The 16,848-nt window shown below is 50.3% G+C and overlaps 1 protein-coding gene and 1 long non-coding RNA gene across 5 annotated transcripts in view; one reads left to right on the top strand and one right to left on the bottom strand.

The window, feature by feature from the left end:
• Positions 1-7,542: 7,542 nt before the first annotated feature.
• On the bottom strand, positions 7,543-10,695 carry C2cd4d (C2 calcium dependent domain containing 4D). Of its 2 annotated transcripts, none has more exons than XM_021223897.2 (2): positions 10,433-10,695; positions 7,543-9,376 (listed from the first exon to the last, which is right to left on the bottom strand). In XM_021223897.2, the coding sequence occupies exon 2, from the start codon at positions 9,292-9,294 to the stop codon at positions 8,281-8,283; it is 1,014 nt and encodes a 337-aa protein (XP_021079556.1). In that variant the 5' UTR covers positions 9,295-9,376; positions 10,433-10,695; the 3' UTR covers positions 7,543-8,280. The 2 variants fall into 2 exon arrangements, with proteins under 2 accessions (XP_021079556.1, XP_040608218.1); XM_040752284.1 differs by having other exon boundaries at positions 10,045-10,695.
• LOC121142416 overlaps positions 9,029-16,848 on the top strand; it is a 43,705-nt gene continuing 35,885 nt past the window's right edge. Inside the window, exons 1-3 of one of the 3 annotated variants that reach the window (XR_005879436.1) lie at positions 9,029-9,163; positions 10,023-10,118; positions 12,288-12,362. This is a non-coding gene — a long non-coding RNA (uncharacterized LOC121142416). Of the gene's footprint in view, positions 9,164-10,022; positions 10,119-11,760; positions 11,882-12,287; positions 15,608-16,848 lie in introns of those variants that run through there. The other 2 variants (XR_005879435.1, XR_005879434.1) reach the window with 2 other exon arrangements.

Genomic DNA, 16,848 nt, shown 5'->3' on the forward strand with positions numbered 1-16,848 from the left:
GAACCCAGGTCTTTGTGACTTTTGACCAGACTAGGACAGGTAACAGAATAGCAAGAAGGAGAAGAGAGAAAGAGTGAGAAGAGACAGCATGGGGTGGGGGTGAGGGGTGAGGTGGGGGGTGGGGTCTCTGAACTCCAGGTGGGGTCACATACACTTTTCTGCACGTTGGGTTCCTGGAGCACATGCCTGCTTTGCCTCTAGTTAACCCCATGCTGCCCTCCTCTGGATTTCCCTGGCTTGTAGGTGCTTCCCACACTCCTGGAGGGGCGGAGGGAGGGGGAATGTGTGAGGGAGGAGCGAAGTGGAGAGTCAGGGTAAGAGAAAGGAGGGGACAGCCTAAGATAAGAACATCACTGGGCCATAAGTTGGGAGGACGGGAGTCCCCACCCCCTTTTCCAAACTAAATCTGTTCATATGAAGGCCTGCCCTGGACACTGAGGAGGGCCAAGAGCCAAGGCTTCTGTGGATATTGGATGTCACAGTTCGGTGTGGCCTCCGCCCAGAGTTTGATTAGCTGGGCCTGGCTTTCCTGCTTACCCAACAGCCACTGGCTAGGGGCCAGGCTGCAATCAGGAGGCTCCCAGCCCCTCCTCCAGCTCTCCCCAGCTGGTAAACAGCAGAGCAGGAGCCAGCCACACCAGGGCCTCGTGACATGGCTCCCACTCCCTCTCCCTCCACCCTGTGCACGTGGCACCTGGCGTGGAAAGGGCGGCAGCTGTCCTTTCTCTCCTAACACTCCATTCTCCACTCTTGCCTGGCCTTAGGGCTTCCCCTCTGCTACCATCAGCACCTATGTCTCTGGGGAGTTGAGTTTCCTAAGCCTCCTCGGGAACAGAGATTAGGAGAAATAGCCTTTCTGACTCCTAGGGTGATTGATAAGGGCTTGGGGTATGAAAAGACTTTGGAGGGCCTTTGAGGCCCTGGCTAGTCCCATGTCCTTTGTGTGTGTACATGTTTGTAAACAGACATTTCCTGTCCCAACTGCCTGGTCCCAAATAACCAACTGAGAGGCTGAATATGAATACTTAACCGATAGCTCAGACTTATTACTAGCTAACTCTTGCATATTCCTTAATTACCCTCTGTCATGTGGTGGTACATTTATTAACATGGCACATTCATCTCCTGCTCCCTCTGCCAGACTGCAAGCCTCAGACTCTGAGTTTGGCTTTCCTGACTAACTTTATCCTATTCAGCTGTTGGCCACTCAGTTTGTTTATTAAACCAATTGTAGTGACATATATTCACACAGTGCACAGAAGTATTATTCCACAGTACATGTTCATGTGTACACGTATGTGGATATGTGTACAACTGTACAACTGTGAGTGTGCCTGCCTGTGGAGGCTAGAGGTTGACACCTGGTGTCTTCCTCAGTCACTACCTTATTTTTTTTGAGGCAGGATCTCTTGCAGAACCTGGAACTTACCATTTTGGCTAGACTGACTGGCCAATGAACCCTAGGGAGCTGTCTCCACCACCTCATTGTTGAGACTGCAAGTGCCTACCTACCTACCCACTGTACCCCTGCTTTATTATGTGGGTTCTGGGGATTGAACTTGGGCCTTGGCACACTTGCGGCGGCACCTCACTGACTAGATCATCTCCTCAGACTCCATGGTATTTGGTGAACATGGGCCCAGTGGACTTCTCTGCTCAGAACATGAAGTCAGTCTGGAGAGCTTTGAGTGAGAGGCGAAGTTCTGGAGGTGGCGCCCCACCTAGGACCAGAACCAGAAAGAGGCAGGACGACAGGCAGGGGTGTTCAGGGGATGAGGACCTTTCCTGCCCACCCCGACCCCAGAATTATCTCCGCCTGCTCTTTCTGTGCTCCTGCAGGATTCCCCTTCCCTGTCCATCAGTCTTCAGTTTCCTGTGCCTTACCAGCCTGCCTCCCACCTCCCCTAGTTTTTGTTCCTGTTTCTTATTTTTAATTCAATTTTTATGTATATGGGTGTTTTACCTACATGTTTTTTGTGATATACTTTATTAATTTTGGGGACTGGTGTTCCATTTTGTGAGGAGGGCTAAAGGAGATAGGTACACTTTGGGGATCTTCTCCTTCTGCTTTTTTTTTTTTTTAAATATCCTGTTATTCCATGACGAGTCCAGCTTCCTCCCCTCACCAGCCCCTGGCCCTGCTACTTATTTGCAGGGCCTCAGCAAACACAGAACATATTTGCCTGCATGTTTGTATGTGCCCCATTTACATATCTGGTACGCCACGGGGGACAGACGATGGACTGGAGTCATAGATGGTTGTGAGCCACTATGTGGGCACTGGGTTCTTCTAGAAGAACAACCAGTGCCCTTAACTGCTAAGCCATCTCCCCCGCCCTCTCTCCTCTCTCTCTCTCTTGAAGTGGGCTTTTCTAGGGTGGCCTCCAACTCACAACCCTGACTCAGCCTTGGGTGTGCAGGGGTTACAGGCCTGCATCTCTGGCCACATCCTTTCCTCTTTTGACATCGCTTGGTGATTCGAGGCCTTCAAATGACCCCTCCCTCAAGTCGGAGGCACAGGGTAGAGTGCCTAGGAATGCTTGCAGATGGCACAGCATGGCACTGGCCGACACGGCTGGAATGGCTGCTTTTCCCACTGGACCACTTCGTGCTCCTGTGTGGGTGCCCAGGGAGTGACGGGGGTTGGGAAGACAGGGTCCCGGCTCTAGGCCTTGAGAGCCGTTTGCTTTCTTGGCATTCATTGCTTTGCTATTGTTGAGGCAGGGTCTCACTCTAGTCCAAGGGCTTGAACATTCACGAAGATCCAGTTCCCTCGGCCTTCTGAGTGCTGGGATTATAAGCATGAGCCACCAAGCCCAGCTTTTGGTCACTCCCTCCAGCTTGGGGGGTGTGTGGGGATGGGGCTTAGGTTCCTTCTCCTACTCAAACTGACACCATGTCCAGGGACTCCTCCCTGCTCACAGCTCCCAGGAGATTGAGTCTACAGGGGAACTGCTCCAAAGCTTCAGTCATCTGTTGCTCCCACAGTGGCCATAGGGTGGGTGAGTGTACTGTGGTTATCCAGTGTGACCTTGGACCCTGCTCAGCTGGTAAAGAGAGCAGAGTAGGTTCTGGGATTAGTCTCTCGGGGATGTTCTTGTCTGACCCACTCCCCTCTCCCTGTAACCAAGGCTCCTTTTCCGTAGGAATCTGTGCTTTCTAAGCAGGGCAGGGGTTATTTCCTCCTCAAACACATTCTTATGCAAGGAAGAGGCTGATAGGTATCAGAGAGTCACTCAACCCCCACGTGCCCAGTCCCCTTATCAGGCCCAGAAATCTCAAAGCAGGGGGCAAACAACCTGGAGGGGGGTGGTGGTGGCTTGGAAATGGGGAGCAGCCACCAACTCTTCTTTCTCTTCCTCCCCACCCCTTAAACCGCAGAAACCACTTAAAGCTCAGCACAGGCCTGTCCTTCCAGGGAGGACCCAAGGCAGTGGGTAGAGAGAAACCTGTGGGGTTTGGGCAGCCTGATGCCACTCAGCCTGGCTTGGCCCAGAGAGGGCCAGCTCTTCTGGAGTCTAATAAAGTGCTTCAGGGACCACTTTTCTTTGAGTCTTAGGGGCTTCATGCCTAGGGAGACCTCAACCCTCCAGAATGACTTTGGGAGAGGATGTCATTAGAAAACCAGACCATGCAAGCTTTTTGGAACATCGTGGTTTCTACTGTTCAGCTTCCAATCCGTCACCTTCACAGAGGTGCATTGGAGGAAGAGTGGTCCAGGTCTGGAGCTCTATATGATGACCCTGCTTGTAGCTCTCATTTCCCAGTTAACACTGGGGTGGGCTTGGAGGTGAGGAGGGTTGAAAATCAGGAACTGGGAGCCCTAGATTCAATCCCCAGGACCTCATAACCTGACAGGGAGGTGCTCACCTGTAATCCCAGCCCTTGGGAGATGAGACAGGAAGATGGGGGAGGGAGTTGTATAGGGAACTTGAGGCTAGCCTGGGTTACATTAGAGCTTGCCTAGAAACAATTACAAAGAACAAAATTGGGAGCTTTGATTTTGGGGACAAGGAAGACTTTAACAATGTGGTCTGCTGGGTAACAGCCATGAGCCCTGAATCCTGTCACAACCTTCATCCAAAAGGGGCATGGGGTGGGTATCATGGGGGCTGGCCTGTACTGTGGATGCCTGAGCTGCTTGCACACAGGATAGGTTCTCAGGGTTCATTTGCTCCCAAGGTACATATCTGTGTCTGGGACTGTGTGTCCCTGTCATGAGTCCTGAGGAAATGTGAGCCCCGAAATGTGACAGAACTTCTTCTGGGGGCCTTTGCACCGCATAGACTCCCCTCAAAAAACCTTGGGCTGAGTTGTGGCAGGGGACGTTTGTCTAGAGTCGCTTTCAGGGATCCTCAGGCAAGTTTATTTAAACTCCCTAATCTCTTTCTGCCTTTGTGAACTGGGAATAATAATACCTCCCTTGCCCAGTGGTGATGAGATAAGACTAACGGGTAAAGTACAGGGCCCGGTACAAAGTACTGCAGCTAAAAACACGAGGATTTCAAACTGCAGCTAAAAACACGAGGATGTCAGTCCCTCCCTCTCCTTACCACTCAATCCTGCCTCCCGCTCTTTCTCCTTACTTTTCTCTATGTCTTGTCACCAACCGGTTTTTAACTCTTACTTGTTCATTTTATAACTCCGGTGATTCCTGTGTTTGTTTTGATGGTGGCCATCTCCACTGCCTGGCACCCCACAGATCCTCCTTAGGATTACTGAGGAATGGATGAATGAAGGTGATCTATAGACATCTTCCCAGATGCTGTCACGTCTCATCACTCACTGAGGGTTGTTACAAGAGAACCTCAAGGTTGATGTAGAAATACAGTTCAGCGCAGTAGAGACAGATCGATGTGTGGGGTGGACTTCTTAGGTGTGAGTCCAAAGTGCCAAGACGAGAAATGATTGAAGAACTATCATCCAGTGGAAAAACCACTTTAGGCTTTTAATACACATTTTTAAAACTGTATCTACTTACGTGTGTGTGAGTCAGCTCTGTCCCGCCACCATGTGGATTTCTAGGATTAAACTCAGATCCTCAGGCAACAAGTGCCTTGAGCCATGCTACCTAGTTTTATTCTTTATTCTCTGATTAAGGCCCAAGGTCACATTGAATCACAGCTGTACACTCTCCTTATGGCCGTTGCCAGGAGGAGCAAACGTTTGAAACTGTTGAACAAGTCTTCCTATGGGCAGTCAGGTTGCTTTTAGCAGGGAGAATTGTTTGGTCAATGCCACCACCTGGTGGACACTATGAGCAAGGGCTTGGTGGTGGGAACTTAATCAGTGGAGGAAGAAGGAACTGGGGAACTTTCTGACTTAGGAAGGAGGGGTGTGTGTGTGTGTGTGCATGCATGCGTGCCTGTGTGTGTGTGTGTGTGTGTGTGTGTGTGTGTGTGTAGCTGCTGCTGCAGCTTTTGTTGGGAACAAGCAGGTTTAGCCCCTGTGGGGAGCACAGGTAGCACCATGGAAAGTGAGAAAAGGCCCAAGGGGGAGGAGGAAGAAGCTGGATTGGTCTAGGGCCTGATTTCCTCCTCCAAGTCTAGTTTGAGCCAGGAGGAACCAGTTCCCATGCAAGCAGAGGTAGAGAGAAGGTCACTGTTGACGTCAAAGACTTTCAGGTAGGAGGTAAACACAGGTTGACCCATTTTTATTTCACTGTCTTTCGCCCTCATCTCCTCTTGGCTGAAGCAGTCTTTTCTGGCATCCCTGATAATAGCTTTCACTTACTGATAGCATCCTGTTTCCTAGATCCCAGTTTCTACACCCCCAAATTACTGCTGGGTACCCAAGGGCTACTCTGTGTGTACCCTTCCCCCCACGGATTTCTCTGTGTAGCCCTGGCTGCCTTGGGAGTTATAGACTAGACTGGCCTTGAACTCAAGTATCTGCCTATCTCTGTGCTGGGATTAAGGGGGTTTGGCACCATGCTTGGCTGGCTTACTCCATAGTTCTTGACTCCAGCCATTCTTCCTGTTCCTGTAGCACAGGTGCACAGATAACACAGATACACAGGTGCACAGGTTTAAAGGTGCACAGGCTCAAAGTTGCACAGGTGCACAGATACACAGGTGCACAGGTTCAAAGGTGTGCAGGTGCACAGGTTGCAGGTGCACAGGTGCACAGGTGAACAGGTATGGATGGGACTGGCCAGAGGGAGACAGGGAGGTTCAAAAGGTGTCTTAGTCTGTGCTCCCCCGACTCACTTTTAAGGTTTAAAAATATCACTTCTTTAGGACAGATATTGGTCTAAGGGGTAGGTAGGAAGGGCCAGTTTCCTCTGAGCAGACCCAAGACACCTTCATCAGGAGAGGGTGGCTTTGTGCTCTGGTTCTGTTCCTAGAACTCTTGTTGGGATGACTCAGTAACTCAAGGGCTCTCTGAAGGTACAGGCTTTTGTTGGACTCTAGAAACCTGTGATGGTGAGTTTTAATAGTCAAGACACAGTCTACAATATCCTGGTAGGAGAATTGTCTCAATCATGCCAGCCTGTGGATATGTCAGTGGGAGATTCTTTTGATTACAATTAATTAATGTGAAAGATCTACCCATATTGTAGAATAGAATATTTGTTTAATATGTAAAGATGTGTTGTATTTGTTTATGCTGCATTTGTTGAACTATGTAAAGATGTGTTACTGTTTCACCTTGCCTGCCTAAGGCACCTGATTGGTCTAATAAAAAGCTGAATGGTCAATAGCTAGGCAGAGCAGGAATGGGGGTGGGGCCCAGTCGGACATGGAAGAAGCAGGAAATCAGGATGGACAGTACATAGATGAGGTAAATGAGTCTTGGGGCAGCACACAGATGAATAGAAATGGAATAATTTAAGTTTAAAAAACTAGCTAAAAACAAACCTGAGCTGGGGCTGAGTATTCATAATTGATAGTGGGCCTCCAAGTCTGTGTGGTGGCCCAAAGACAACTCCAACCTCCAGTCCTGGAACTCAGTCTGTTGACCAGGCTGGCTTCAAACTCAGAGATCCATATGCCCCTGCCTCCCAAGTGCTGGGATTAAAGGTTTGAGTACTGATGGAAGCAGAGGCAAACACTGAACTGAACCTATGGAACCCAGTGACCCAGAGAGAGGAGCTATGAGCAAATTGGCAAAGAATGGGCTGGTGAAACCAGCAGAGACAGCTGATCTGAACAGGGGAGAGCTCTTGGACCCCAGACCGACAGCTGGGAGGCCAGCATGGGACTGATCCAGACCCCGAGTGTGAGAGTCAGTGAGGAGGCCTGGGCAACCTATGGGGCCCTGGGCAGTGGATCAGTGTTTATCCCTGGCATACAAACAGACATCGTGTGTCCATAACACGAAGAGGGATGCTCTCTCAGCCTGGACTCTTAGGGGAGTGCCTGGACCCTGCCCTGAGTGAAAAGACAGACTCTAGATATCCCCTATGTGGAAGGAAATGGCAATAGGGTGGGAGGCTGGGGGGGATGGTGGGGGGTGAGGGAGGAGGGGAGGGAGAGGGAACTGGGATTGACATGTAGAACAAGCTATTTAAAATTAAAATAATAAAAAATAAATTAAAGGTTTGAGTCATCATGCCCTGCTTTATTTATTTTTAATTTATATGTATGTGTTTATTCATGTATGTGTATGCATGTCTGGCCTTCAGAGGCCCGAGGATGACAATGGATCCCCTGGAACCAGAGTCTCCCAGGCAGTTGTAAGCTGCCTAACATAGGTGCTGGGAACCGATCTTGGGTGCTTCGGAAGAGCAGCAGTGCTCTCAACCACTGAACCTCTCCAGCTCTCTCTTTCTGCTCCTGACTGTGAATGTGACTAGTTGCTTCAAGCCTTGGCCTTGATTTCCTCACAATGAGGGTCTGTCACCTGGAATTGTAAACCAAATAAACCCTTTCTACATAAAAAAATGCTTTTGGGGGGATAGTTTATCACAGCAACGGAAATAAAACTAAGACAGGACCCTAGGCCCCACTCAGCCTAGGCCTTTTGAAGTAGCATCTCTTGGGGATGGATAGTAGGCTCTGCATGTTTAGCAAACACTTCCAGGGTTTCTGATGGCTGCGTATTCTGAATCTCTTGGACCACTGCTTAATTAAGGTCTGCACCTGCTCATCCCAGTGGGCTGGGCAGAAGGAAGGAAAAAAGTTGCTGCAAAGCCTAGAGTTTTTGGTACCCGCTGGGGAGCATGCAGTTAGAGACAAACTGATGTTTTATTAGCAAAAATAAATACTCGTTGGGCAGATGACAAGAACGAGGGTTGCAGACACAGTGGAGACCTCCCAACGGAGCTGTGGTGTCAGTCTACAGGCTGAGATGTGCAGGTGCCAGGGAGGACCCTGGACCTAGACCCCCAGTCAGCGGGGGCAGCAGGGCGATGAGGGGCGTCTCACACTCTCCCAGCAGCACGTCCCTGCGCAGCCCCCCGCCCCTATCCAGCACTTTGGCCCTCAGACTGCGGGTGGCCAGGTCTGGCGGGCCCAGCCCTTCGAAGAAGAAGTCTTCATTGAAGATGGGGTTGGAGCTGCCCTGGACCACGCGGCTCCGCTGAGCTCTCGGTCTAACGCGTGGCTGAAGCCGCAACACCACGCAGCAGCCGCCACCGCCACTCCCGGGGCGGGCCCTCGGCCGAGGCAGGTCCTCCGCGCTCACCAGGCGCAGCCGCAGCCGCCCGTGGCCCGCATGGTACTCGGTGGACAGGCGCAGCTGACCGCCGCTGGGCTCCAGGCGCAGCACGCTGTCCTTGGTCGGCCGCAGCTGGCAGCAGAGGAAGTCCAGGTGGAAGAGCGGGGGCGCGCGGCGCGCTGCGTACGGACTGGTGTCCGCCGAGTTGGTCTCGTCCGGGCACAAGGAGTGCGGCCTAGGCGTGCGCGGGGAGCCGCAGGGAGACGAGTCGGGCGACGAGGCCGTGTCGCTGTCCGGGGCCCGGCAGAGGCGGAGGTCCGGGGCCGAGACGTGCAGCCGCGACTGCGCCGGGGCTAGACCTGCAGCCAGGCCGCGCGGCACGTGGAACAAGGACTCGCGGCGGCGCGTGTGCGGGCTTTCGGGCAGGAAGGCCCAGCCCTCGCGGCCCGCCAGGTGCGGCAGCGAGCAGGTGACCGGGAGGTTCCGGCCGTCCACCCTGGCCTCGGCGCCGCTGGGGTCCCGGAGCCGAGGCGGAATGAAGAACTGCGGGATGCGGTCCGGGGTGAGGACGTTAGGGTTGCAGCTCAAGGGCGAGCCTGGGGCCCGGCGCCTGGGGACCAGGCTGGAGTGCGCCTGCCTCGCTCCAGCCTCTGCGGTCCGCACCCTGTAGCCCGCTTTCTCCAAGAGCCACATGCAGTGGGTGGGGATAGTGAAGCACTGATGCTGAGAAGGTCCAAGTCCAGCCTCCAGGTTGGGAGCCCTGGACAGGGGTGCGCTGCGAGAAGAGAAGGGGTAATGCTGCGAGCCAATATCTGGTGGTCTACCTCCGTGGCCTTGTCCCCAAACTCATGGGGCACAAGGCTGGTATTTATAAGCAGGTAAAAGAAAGGGTGAAGTCTAGAAACTGGAGAAATGCAGCACAGGGTCAGACAGTACGATTTTCAGATGGAAGGTCTGGAGCCTGTTCAGTGGTTAAGAACACTTGCTGCTGTTGCAGAGGACCTGACTTTGGTTCCCAGCACCCACATGGTGATTCACAATCATCTGTAACTCCAGTACCAAGGGATCCAACGCCCTCTTCTACTTCTGCAGGCACCAGGCACGCACGTGGTGCACATGCATACATGCAGGTAAAACACTCATAAAATAAACACATTTTTAAAACCATTTTTTAGATGGAGGCCTAGTATACTCCACCCACAATCACGGATCCAGATATGAATCCTGCTCATATATACTCTAGGTCTGTAAGGTCACCGCTGCCCTAGGTAGGCTGGCCCCTTGTCCTACACCCTGGGGCCCTCAAGGCTCCTTCCCTGCTCAGGCAGCTTCTGCACCGGCTTCTGTGGATTGACCTATCCTTGAGCCCTAGCCCCATCTGACTCTTGTCTCCTCCCCCAAATCATCCTTTTCCTTCTCAGGTTGCTCCTGAAAGAGACTCACTTCTGCTCCTGGCAGCTGGGAACACGCCTGATTGCTGATCCGTAGGGCCAGTCCAGGGAGATTCACCTCTCTCAGTGAGTCACAGAACCCCTCTCCCCTCCTCTTTACACCCCAGCTTCTCAGCCCTGCCACATCCCGAGGCTGTAAGGCGGAGCTGGGCAGCTGAGTGGTCCCTCCCACTGTCCAGTCTTGCCTTAGGAAAGAAACTTCAGAGCACAAAGGCACCATTGATTCTCCGCCACCCCCAGTGCGGGCCCAGGAAGACTTCTTTGCAGCCGGCTCAATGAACCCCTGCATGGAGTCACCAGGAGCAAAGAAAGTATCAATAGTCTGCCAGGGACTCTGAGCACATGTCCCACTCGTCAGGTGCCCAGATTGTAAATCTTACCTGTGGGCAGCAGGTGGATACCAGCCTCTGGCTTCTGTCCGGCAGCGTGCAGAGCCCTAGGGGATCAGCTTCCTCTCCAGCTTGCTCCCCCGGCCCAGTCTTTCTGGGAGGAGCTGGCAGGGGCCTCTGCTGCCTACGTCTTTTCCTGGATAAACACAGGTCTGTCTCTCTGGCCTTCAACAGGGCTTTCTTAACTCCTTCCTCTAGTCAGAGCCAGGTTTCCAGGAGCAGCCTGCTAGACCTGAATATGTGCTACCAGTGTTGGGAGGGGGCAGAGAAAAGGGACACTGCCATCAGTGGGCAGTGGCGAGCTGTTGTCCCAGCCCTCCCAGGCAAAGCTCTTAGCCATATCCACACAGAGTCTGTCTTCTGTAAAGCCCTCCCTGCTGGGACCCTGTCTTGGCCCCTAACTATGGGCTCTGGAGACACTCTAGTAACTCCTCGGCGTTTTGGCTTTTAGTGAGCAGTTCAGTTCTCTGAATTATATCCAGCACCTCCTTCCAAATAAAAACAGGAAAACACAAGCGGCTAGGTTCAGGATTTCTGGATATAAAGACACTGAAGACATTTGGTTCTACCAACAGTGAGGGCCAGCGGACTTATGTCCTACATCTTTGGCAGACTTTAGGAAGCACAGGTGGCCACTGGGAAGATGAGATTATCCGTTTTACAGGCCCACCGCCCTCATTCTCTCCAAGACAGAGGCTCACTCCTTCCCTAGCATGGGTGGTTTCCCTCTTTACTCTTTCCCTGGTTGACAATTAGGGATGCCTCCTGTCCTGTTTCACAGCACCTGCCATCTTTTTCTTTTATGGTATCGGTTATTTATTTATGTAGGTCAGAGTGAGTGTCCTGGAATTTCCTGTATACCCCAGGCTAGCCCAGGCTAACCTGCCTGGTCCAGGCCCCCAAATGTGGGGACTACAGGTGTAAACCATTATGTTATCTTTTAAAAGAAAATTCTGGCCCCTTGTTAGGATGCAAATGTCATAAGGAGAGCGCTTAGCACAAGCCAGGTACTCAGCCAGGATTAAAATAAAAATATTTTATGTGTAGGGGTATTTAGTCTGCATGTATGTTTGTGCATGATGTGTATGCCTGGTGTCCTCAGAAGCCAGAAAAGGGCATCAGATCTGGAGCTGGAGTTGTAGACAGCTATGAGTCACCAGATGGGGCTGGAAATCAAACCTGGGCCCTCTGGAAGAGCAGCCAGTGCTCTTAACCAATGAGTCACCCCCTCCAGCTCTTCAGTTGGGATTTTAAGGTGTACATGAATGCTATTAAGCAGAATTACACCCGAAACACATTGTCCATCTGTTCACTCAAAGTCTAGATTGTACCAGTTGCAGTACTGAGAACACGGAACGGGACCCAAGAGAGAGACAAAGAACATGCCTGTAACAAGCACGGCACCAAGACAAACTGCGAAATGCAGGGTCGTGAAATGAGCCAGGAAAGTAGTGATTATTTTGTCATCTGATGACTTGAGGATCATATGCTTTGCTCCCCTGGTAGCCTCCTACCTTGTCGGCCTGTGGCCCCTGACTCTGCATAGTCCTACTGGTTTTCAGGGGAGGGTTGGGCTATCACATTCCATAGTCTGGGCAACTGTCAGATGGACCGGGGTGCTGGCTTTGAGATGCCAGCTTGTGGCCTCTCACACGCAGTTTACTTCTCCCTTTGGTGGTGGAAGCAATGTCCCTAACTCTCAGAGGTGTGAGGATTATATAGGGTAACACATGGGCATTAGTTAGGCTGACTCTTTCGTCGAGAAAACAGAAAACCCAATTTAATATGGAGTGATGAGGACATTAAAAAGGATTTATTTTTATGTGAATTGGTGTTTTGTCTTCAGGTATATGTACAAAGTTGGTGCAGTGCCAGAGGAGTCCAGAAGAGGACATTGGACCATCTGGGACTGGAGTTACAGGTAGTTTCGAGCTGCTCTTTGGGTGCTGGAAACCAAACCAGGATCTTCTACAAGAACAGCAAATGTTCTAAACTGTTGATGATTTCTCCTGCCCTGAGAAGGATAGTTTTGGTTTGTAAATAATCACAAAAGTAGAGTGGGATTTGTGGAAGCTTGATCTTGGGGCTTCATTCACCCATAGTTGTTGAGTATCTGCTCTGTTCATGTCTGGGAATACAGCAACAAGAAAACAGATTCCCCTGGCCAGATGTAACTTATTATTTCCTGGGAGAGGGCAGGCAATGGTGGCACACGCATTGGTTAATCAGCGAGGAGGTGTCTCCTGTGTTAAAGGAGCCTGCTGTCTGTTGAGGATGGTGCAAGAAGGTAAGGGTTCTTGGAGAAAGAGAAGAGGGGACACAGCTGAAATAACGTCGTGGGAGATGACTGGTACATGAGCCAGGACTGTGAGGGTCTGTTTCTGGTGTATTCTGAAGAGAGGATTTCCAGATAGACTCATTCCCTAAGAGTTTTGCCCTAAGCATCTGAAAAAATGGAGTTATCATTTTATTAAGTGAGGAGTGCAGGAGGCAGGTGGATCTCTGTGAGTTCGAAGCCAGCCTGGTCTACCGAGCGAGTTTCAGGACAGCCTCCAAAACAATACAGAGAAACCTGTCTCGAAAAACAAACAAACAAGAGAGAGAGAGAGAGAGAGAGAGAGAGAGAGAGAGAGGAAATATTAGGTACTCAGTTTTGTATCTGTTGTTTGAGACCCTTTAATGTTAGACTTTTAAGTGGGAATGTAGAGTTGACTTTGGATACATGAATCTTGTGCCTAGAGATGAGGCACAGATTCTTATGGCAGCAGCAAAATCTTTATTTTTGGGGGTAGAGTTCTATTTCCCATTACAGGTTGCAAGCCTTCAGGACACACACACACACACACACACACACACTTAAAATAAATCAAATCTTTTTGAAAAAGTTGGAAGTAAACAGCAATTCTGCTGAAGAGAGTTGGCTGAAAGGGTAAGGAGAAATGGGGCCATGGCCCAAGGGAAAGGAGAATCAAGAGAGAATTTGTTTTGAGACAGGCTGCCCTTGAGTTACTTTGAAATCTCCATATAGTAGAAGATGACCTTGAACCCTTGTTCCTCCTGCACTATCACACCCAGTTTATACGGTGGTAGGGATCAAACCTAGAGTCCTGTGCATTCTAGGTGAGTACTCCACCACCTGAGCCACATATATGTGTTTTAAAATGTATTATTTATTTGTGTGTCTGGGAGCGGGGCAAGAATGCCTGTGGAGGACAGGAGAGGACATCTGGTCCCCTGCGGCTGCTTAATGTGGGTGCTGGGACCCACACTTGGGTCCTTTGGAAGAGCGGCAAGTGCTCTTAACTGATATCTTCTTTTTAACCTTCTGTTACATATGTTCATGTGTGTGTTGTTACTTTTTTATTGAGACAGAGTCTCCTTATATAGCCCTAGTTATCTTGTAACTCCCTATGTAGACCAGGCTGGTCTTGAGCTCACAGAGATCTGCCTGCCTCTGCCCCCAGAGTGCTGGGATTAAAGATATGATCTCTGTTGCCTTTTTTTTTTTGATATAGGATCTCATGTAGTCTAGGCTGGACTTGAACTCATTATGTAGCAGAGACTGTCCTTGTACTCCTGACCTTTCTGCCTCTGCCTCCAAAGTGTCACCATGCTCAGCTCAAGAGAGTTTTTAACTAAGAGAAGCAATGGCATGCTTGTATACTGATATAAAGTCCAACAGAAAAACATAAGCGTTGACTTTAAGAATGTAATGTTGGAATGTAGCTGCTGTTCAGGTCACTGCACTCTGCAACAGCTTTCCCCTTTACAGATGCCAGTGGGCACCTTGCTGAGTGTGAGGGCTGTTCTTGGTGTCAGTTTGACGATCTGGAACGTGCGCAAGTGGAGGTACACCTGTGAGGGATAGTCTGCTCTGTTTGAAGTAGGTGAATCCACTTCTAGTCTGGACCTTTGAGGTAGAAGACAACTCTAATCTCGATCTTGAGGTGGGAAGACACATTCCTTTAAGCTAGATCTTGAGGTGGGAAGACACACCTTTAATCTGGGTCATACCTGCTGCTGGAAGCCCGTATGAGGACAATCAAAGAAGGAAGGTTTTGCTTTTAACCTGCTGGCCCTCGCCTTGCTAGCACATTCATTCCTTCACTGGCATTGGAGCCTACTTTTTCAGGATTCCAGCATATATAGAAGACCAGTTGAGACACCTAGCCGTGTGCGACTGAGAAACCACTAGATTTCTGGACTTTCTGTTCATAGCTAGCCATTGTTGGATTAGTTGGACTGCAGCCTGTAATTCATTCCAGTAAATTCCATATATATACATGCGATGCGTGTGTGTGTGTGTGTGTGTGTGTGTGTGTGTGTGTGTGTGTGTGTGTGTGTGTGGTCTGGTTGGAACCTCCAGCTCACCCCTGCATGATCCAGAAAGCCCCATTCCTGTCTCTTCCTCCAAACCCTACCCACTCAGAGAATCTCCAAACGAAGGGAAGGCACCAAAAAGCTTAGTGTTCCAAATTCTTGGAAGCTATGGCAGCTTCTTTCCCTAAAGTTGCCATTCGTCCAAGTCCCTGTCTAAAACTTGCAGTTTTTGACCATACTTGGGCACAAACCCAACTTGTGGTAGACATATCATCGCCCCTTACCTACAACCTATAAAGTCTCCTTGCTTTTGTTTGTGGATGTGGCTTCTCTGACCTCCATCTCTGGGTCTGGAGAATCTGCCTAGGAGTTGCTTTGCTCAAATAAACCTGTTGTTATACTTTTAAAATTCAGCTTTATTTGGTTTATTGTGTCAGTGGAGAAACATATTATGGGGGGGCAGAAAACACACACACACACACACACAGACACACACACACACAAGTAAGTTCTGTGATTCTAGAGAACACTGACTAATACACTGAGACATTGTAAGTCCTTAACTAACAGACTTCTGGCTGCCGTGATCTCTCAACCTGGAAGTGAGTTAACATCAAAGGGGGTACTGGTCATTCATTCTGCTCCCCACCCACTTTCCTGCCAACTGCCTGGAATCAGAGAGCCTTTTTGGAGGCTCTTGTGAACACCCATTCTCAGAAAGGTATGAAAACACTCTCCTGCACGGGGACTCTGAGTCTTCTCTTCAGAGACTCCGCCATGCTGTTGCTTCTGTCTATCCATCATGTTGATAACCTTCCTAATAAATTCCTTCTCCCCAGTAATCTATCTCAGTGTCCCTCTTGAAGCACCCCCATTGAAAATCAGTGGGCCGGCTCAGCAAGTGGAGGCACTTGGCACTGCTGCCGTTCTTGACAATGTTTCAGTCTATTTCCATTGCTATTGCAAAGTTCTGGAGACTGGGTGGTTCATAGAGAATAATTTGTTTTGGCTCAAGTTTTTGGAGACTGGAAAAAGTCCAGAGCTCGGAGCTGGCTCTGTGAAGGACTTTGGACAAATGGGCAAGTTGAGAAGAGGGTTAACACAAAGAATGGCCTAACTGCAACAACCGACTCTCACAAGAACAAACTCTCGTTTTTTATTTAAAATGTTTTATTCATTTTACATACCAACCAGAGTTCTCCCTCCCCTCCTCCCACTTCCCCACCCCGTCCTTAAAAAGGGTAAGGCCTCCCATGGGGAGGTAACAAAGCTTGGCACATCAACTTGAGGCAGGACAAGCACCTCTTGATGCTGAGCAAGGCATCCCACCATAAGGAATGGACTCCAAAAAAGCCAGCTCATGCACCAGGGATAGATCCTGTTCCCACTGCCAGGAGCCCCACAAACAGACCAAAGCATGCAACTGTCACCCACATGTAGAGAGCCTAGTTCCTCCCATGCAGGCTCTCCAGCCTGTGAGCCCAGAGTCCATGAGCTCCCATGAGCTCAGGTCAGCTGTCTCTGTGGGTTTTCCCATCATGGCCTTGACCTTCCCTTACTCATGTAATCCCTTCTCCCTCTCTTCGACTGGACTCGCAGAGCCCAGCCTGCTGCTTGGTTGTGCATGGCTTTGAGCCCTTTTAACAATGGGTTGACAAGGTAATCCACTATATAAAGTGCTTGCTGCCAAGGCTAATCAGCTGCCCATTTTTGCTGTCTTCTGGTTCCAGGACTGTTTGTAAGGATTCAGGCATTATGCTGGACTGCTCCTGTCACCTGACAGAATGCACTCAGGCAGTACTCTGGTCAGCTCAGGGTTCCATGATTGCATAGTCTGCACATAGGTGCAAAGAACCCCTTTAAAAGACAGACCTCTGCCCACTTACGCTCTCTTTCCCTCTCTCTTTCCTGCTGTTCCCCTGTCTCCCTCTTCTCTTCCGTCCTCTCTCTCTGTGTCTCCTTACCTTCCTTCCCCCTTCCCTCCCCTTTCTAATAACACTTCTCACTTAAGCTCTGTCTGCCTGGTGTGTTTGTCCCCTGCCTCCGTCACCCTTGCCTGCTATGGAATCCACCAAGGTCCCCCACAC

Source organism: Mesocricetus auratus, unplaced genomic scaffold, assembly GCF_017639785.1.
Source record: "Mesocricetus auratus isolate SY011 unplaced genomic scaffold, BCM_Maur_2.0 Super-Scaffold_100009, whole genome shotgun sequence".
Lineage (NCBI taxonomy): Eukaryota > Metazoa > Chordata > Mammalia > Rodentia > Cricetidae > Mesocricetus > Mesocricetus auratus.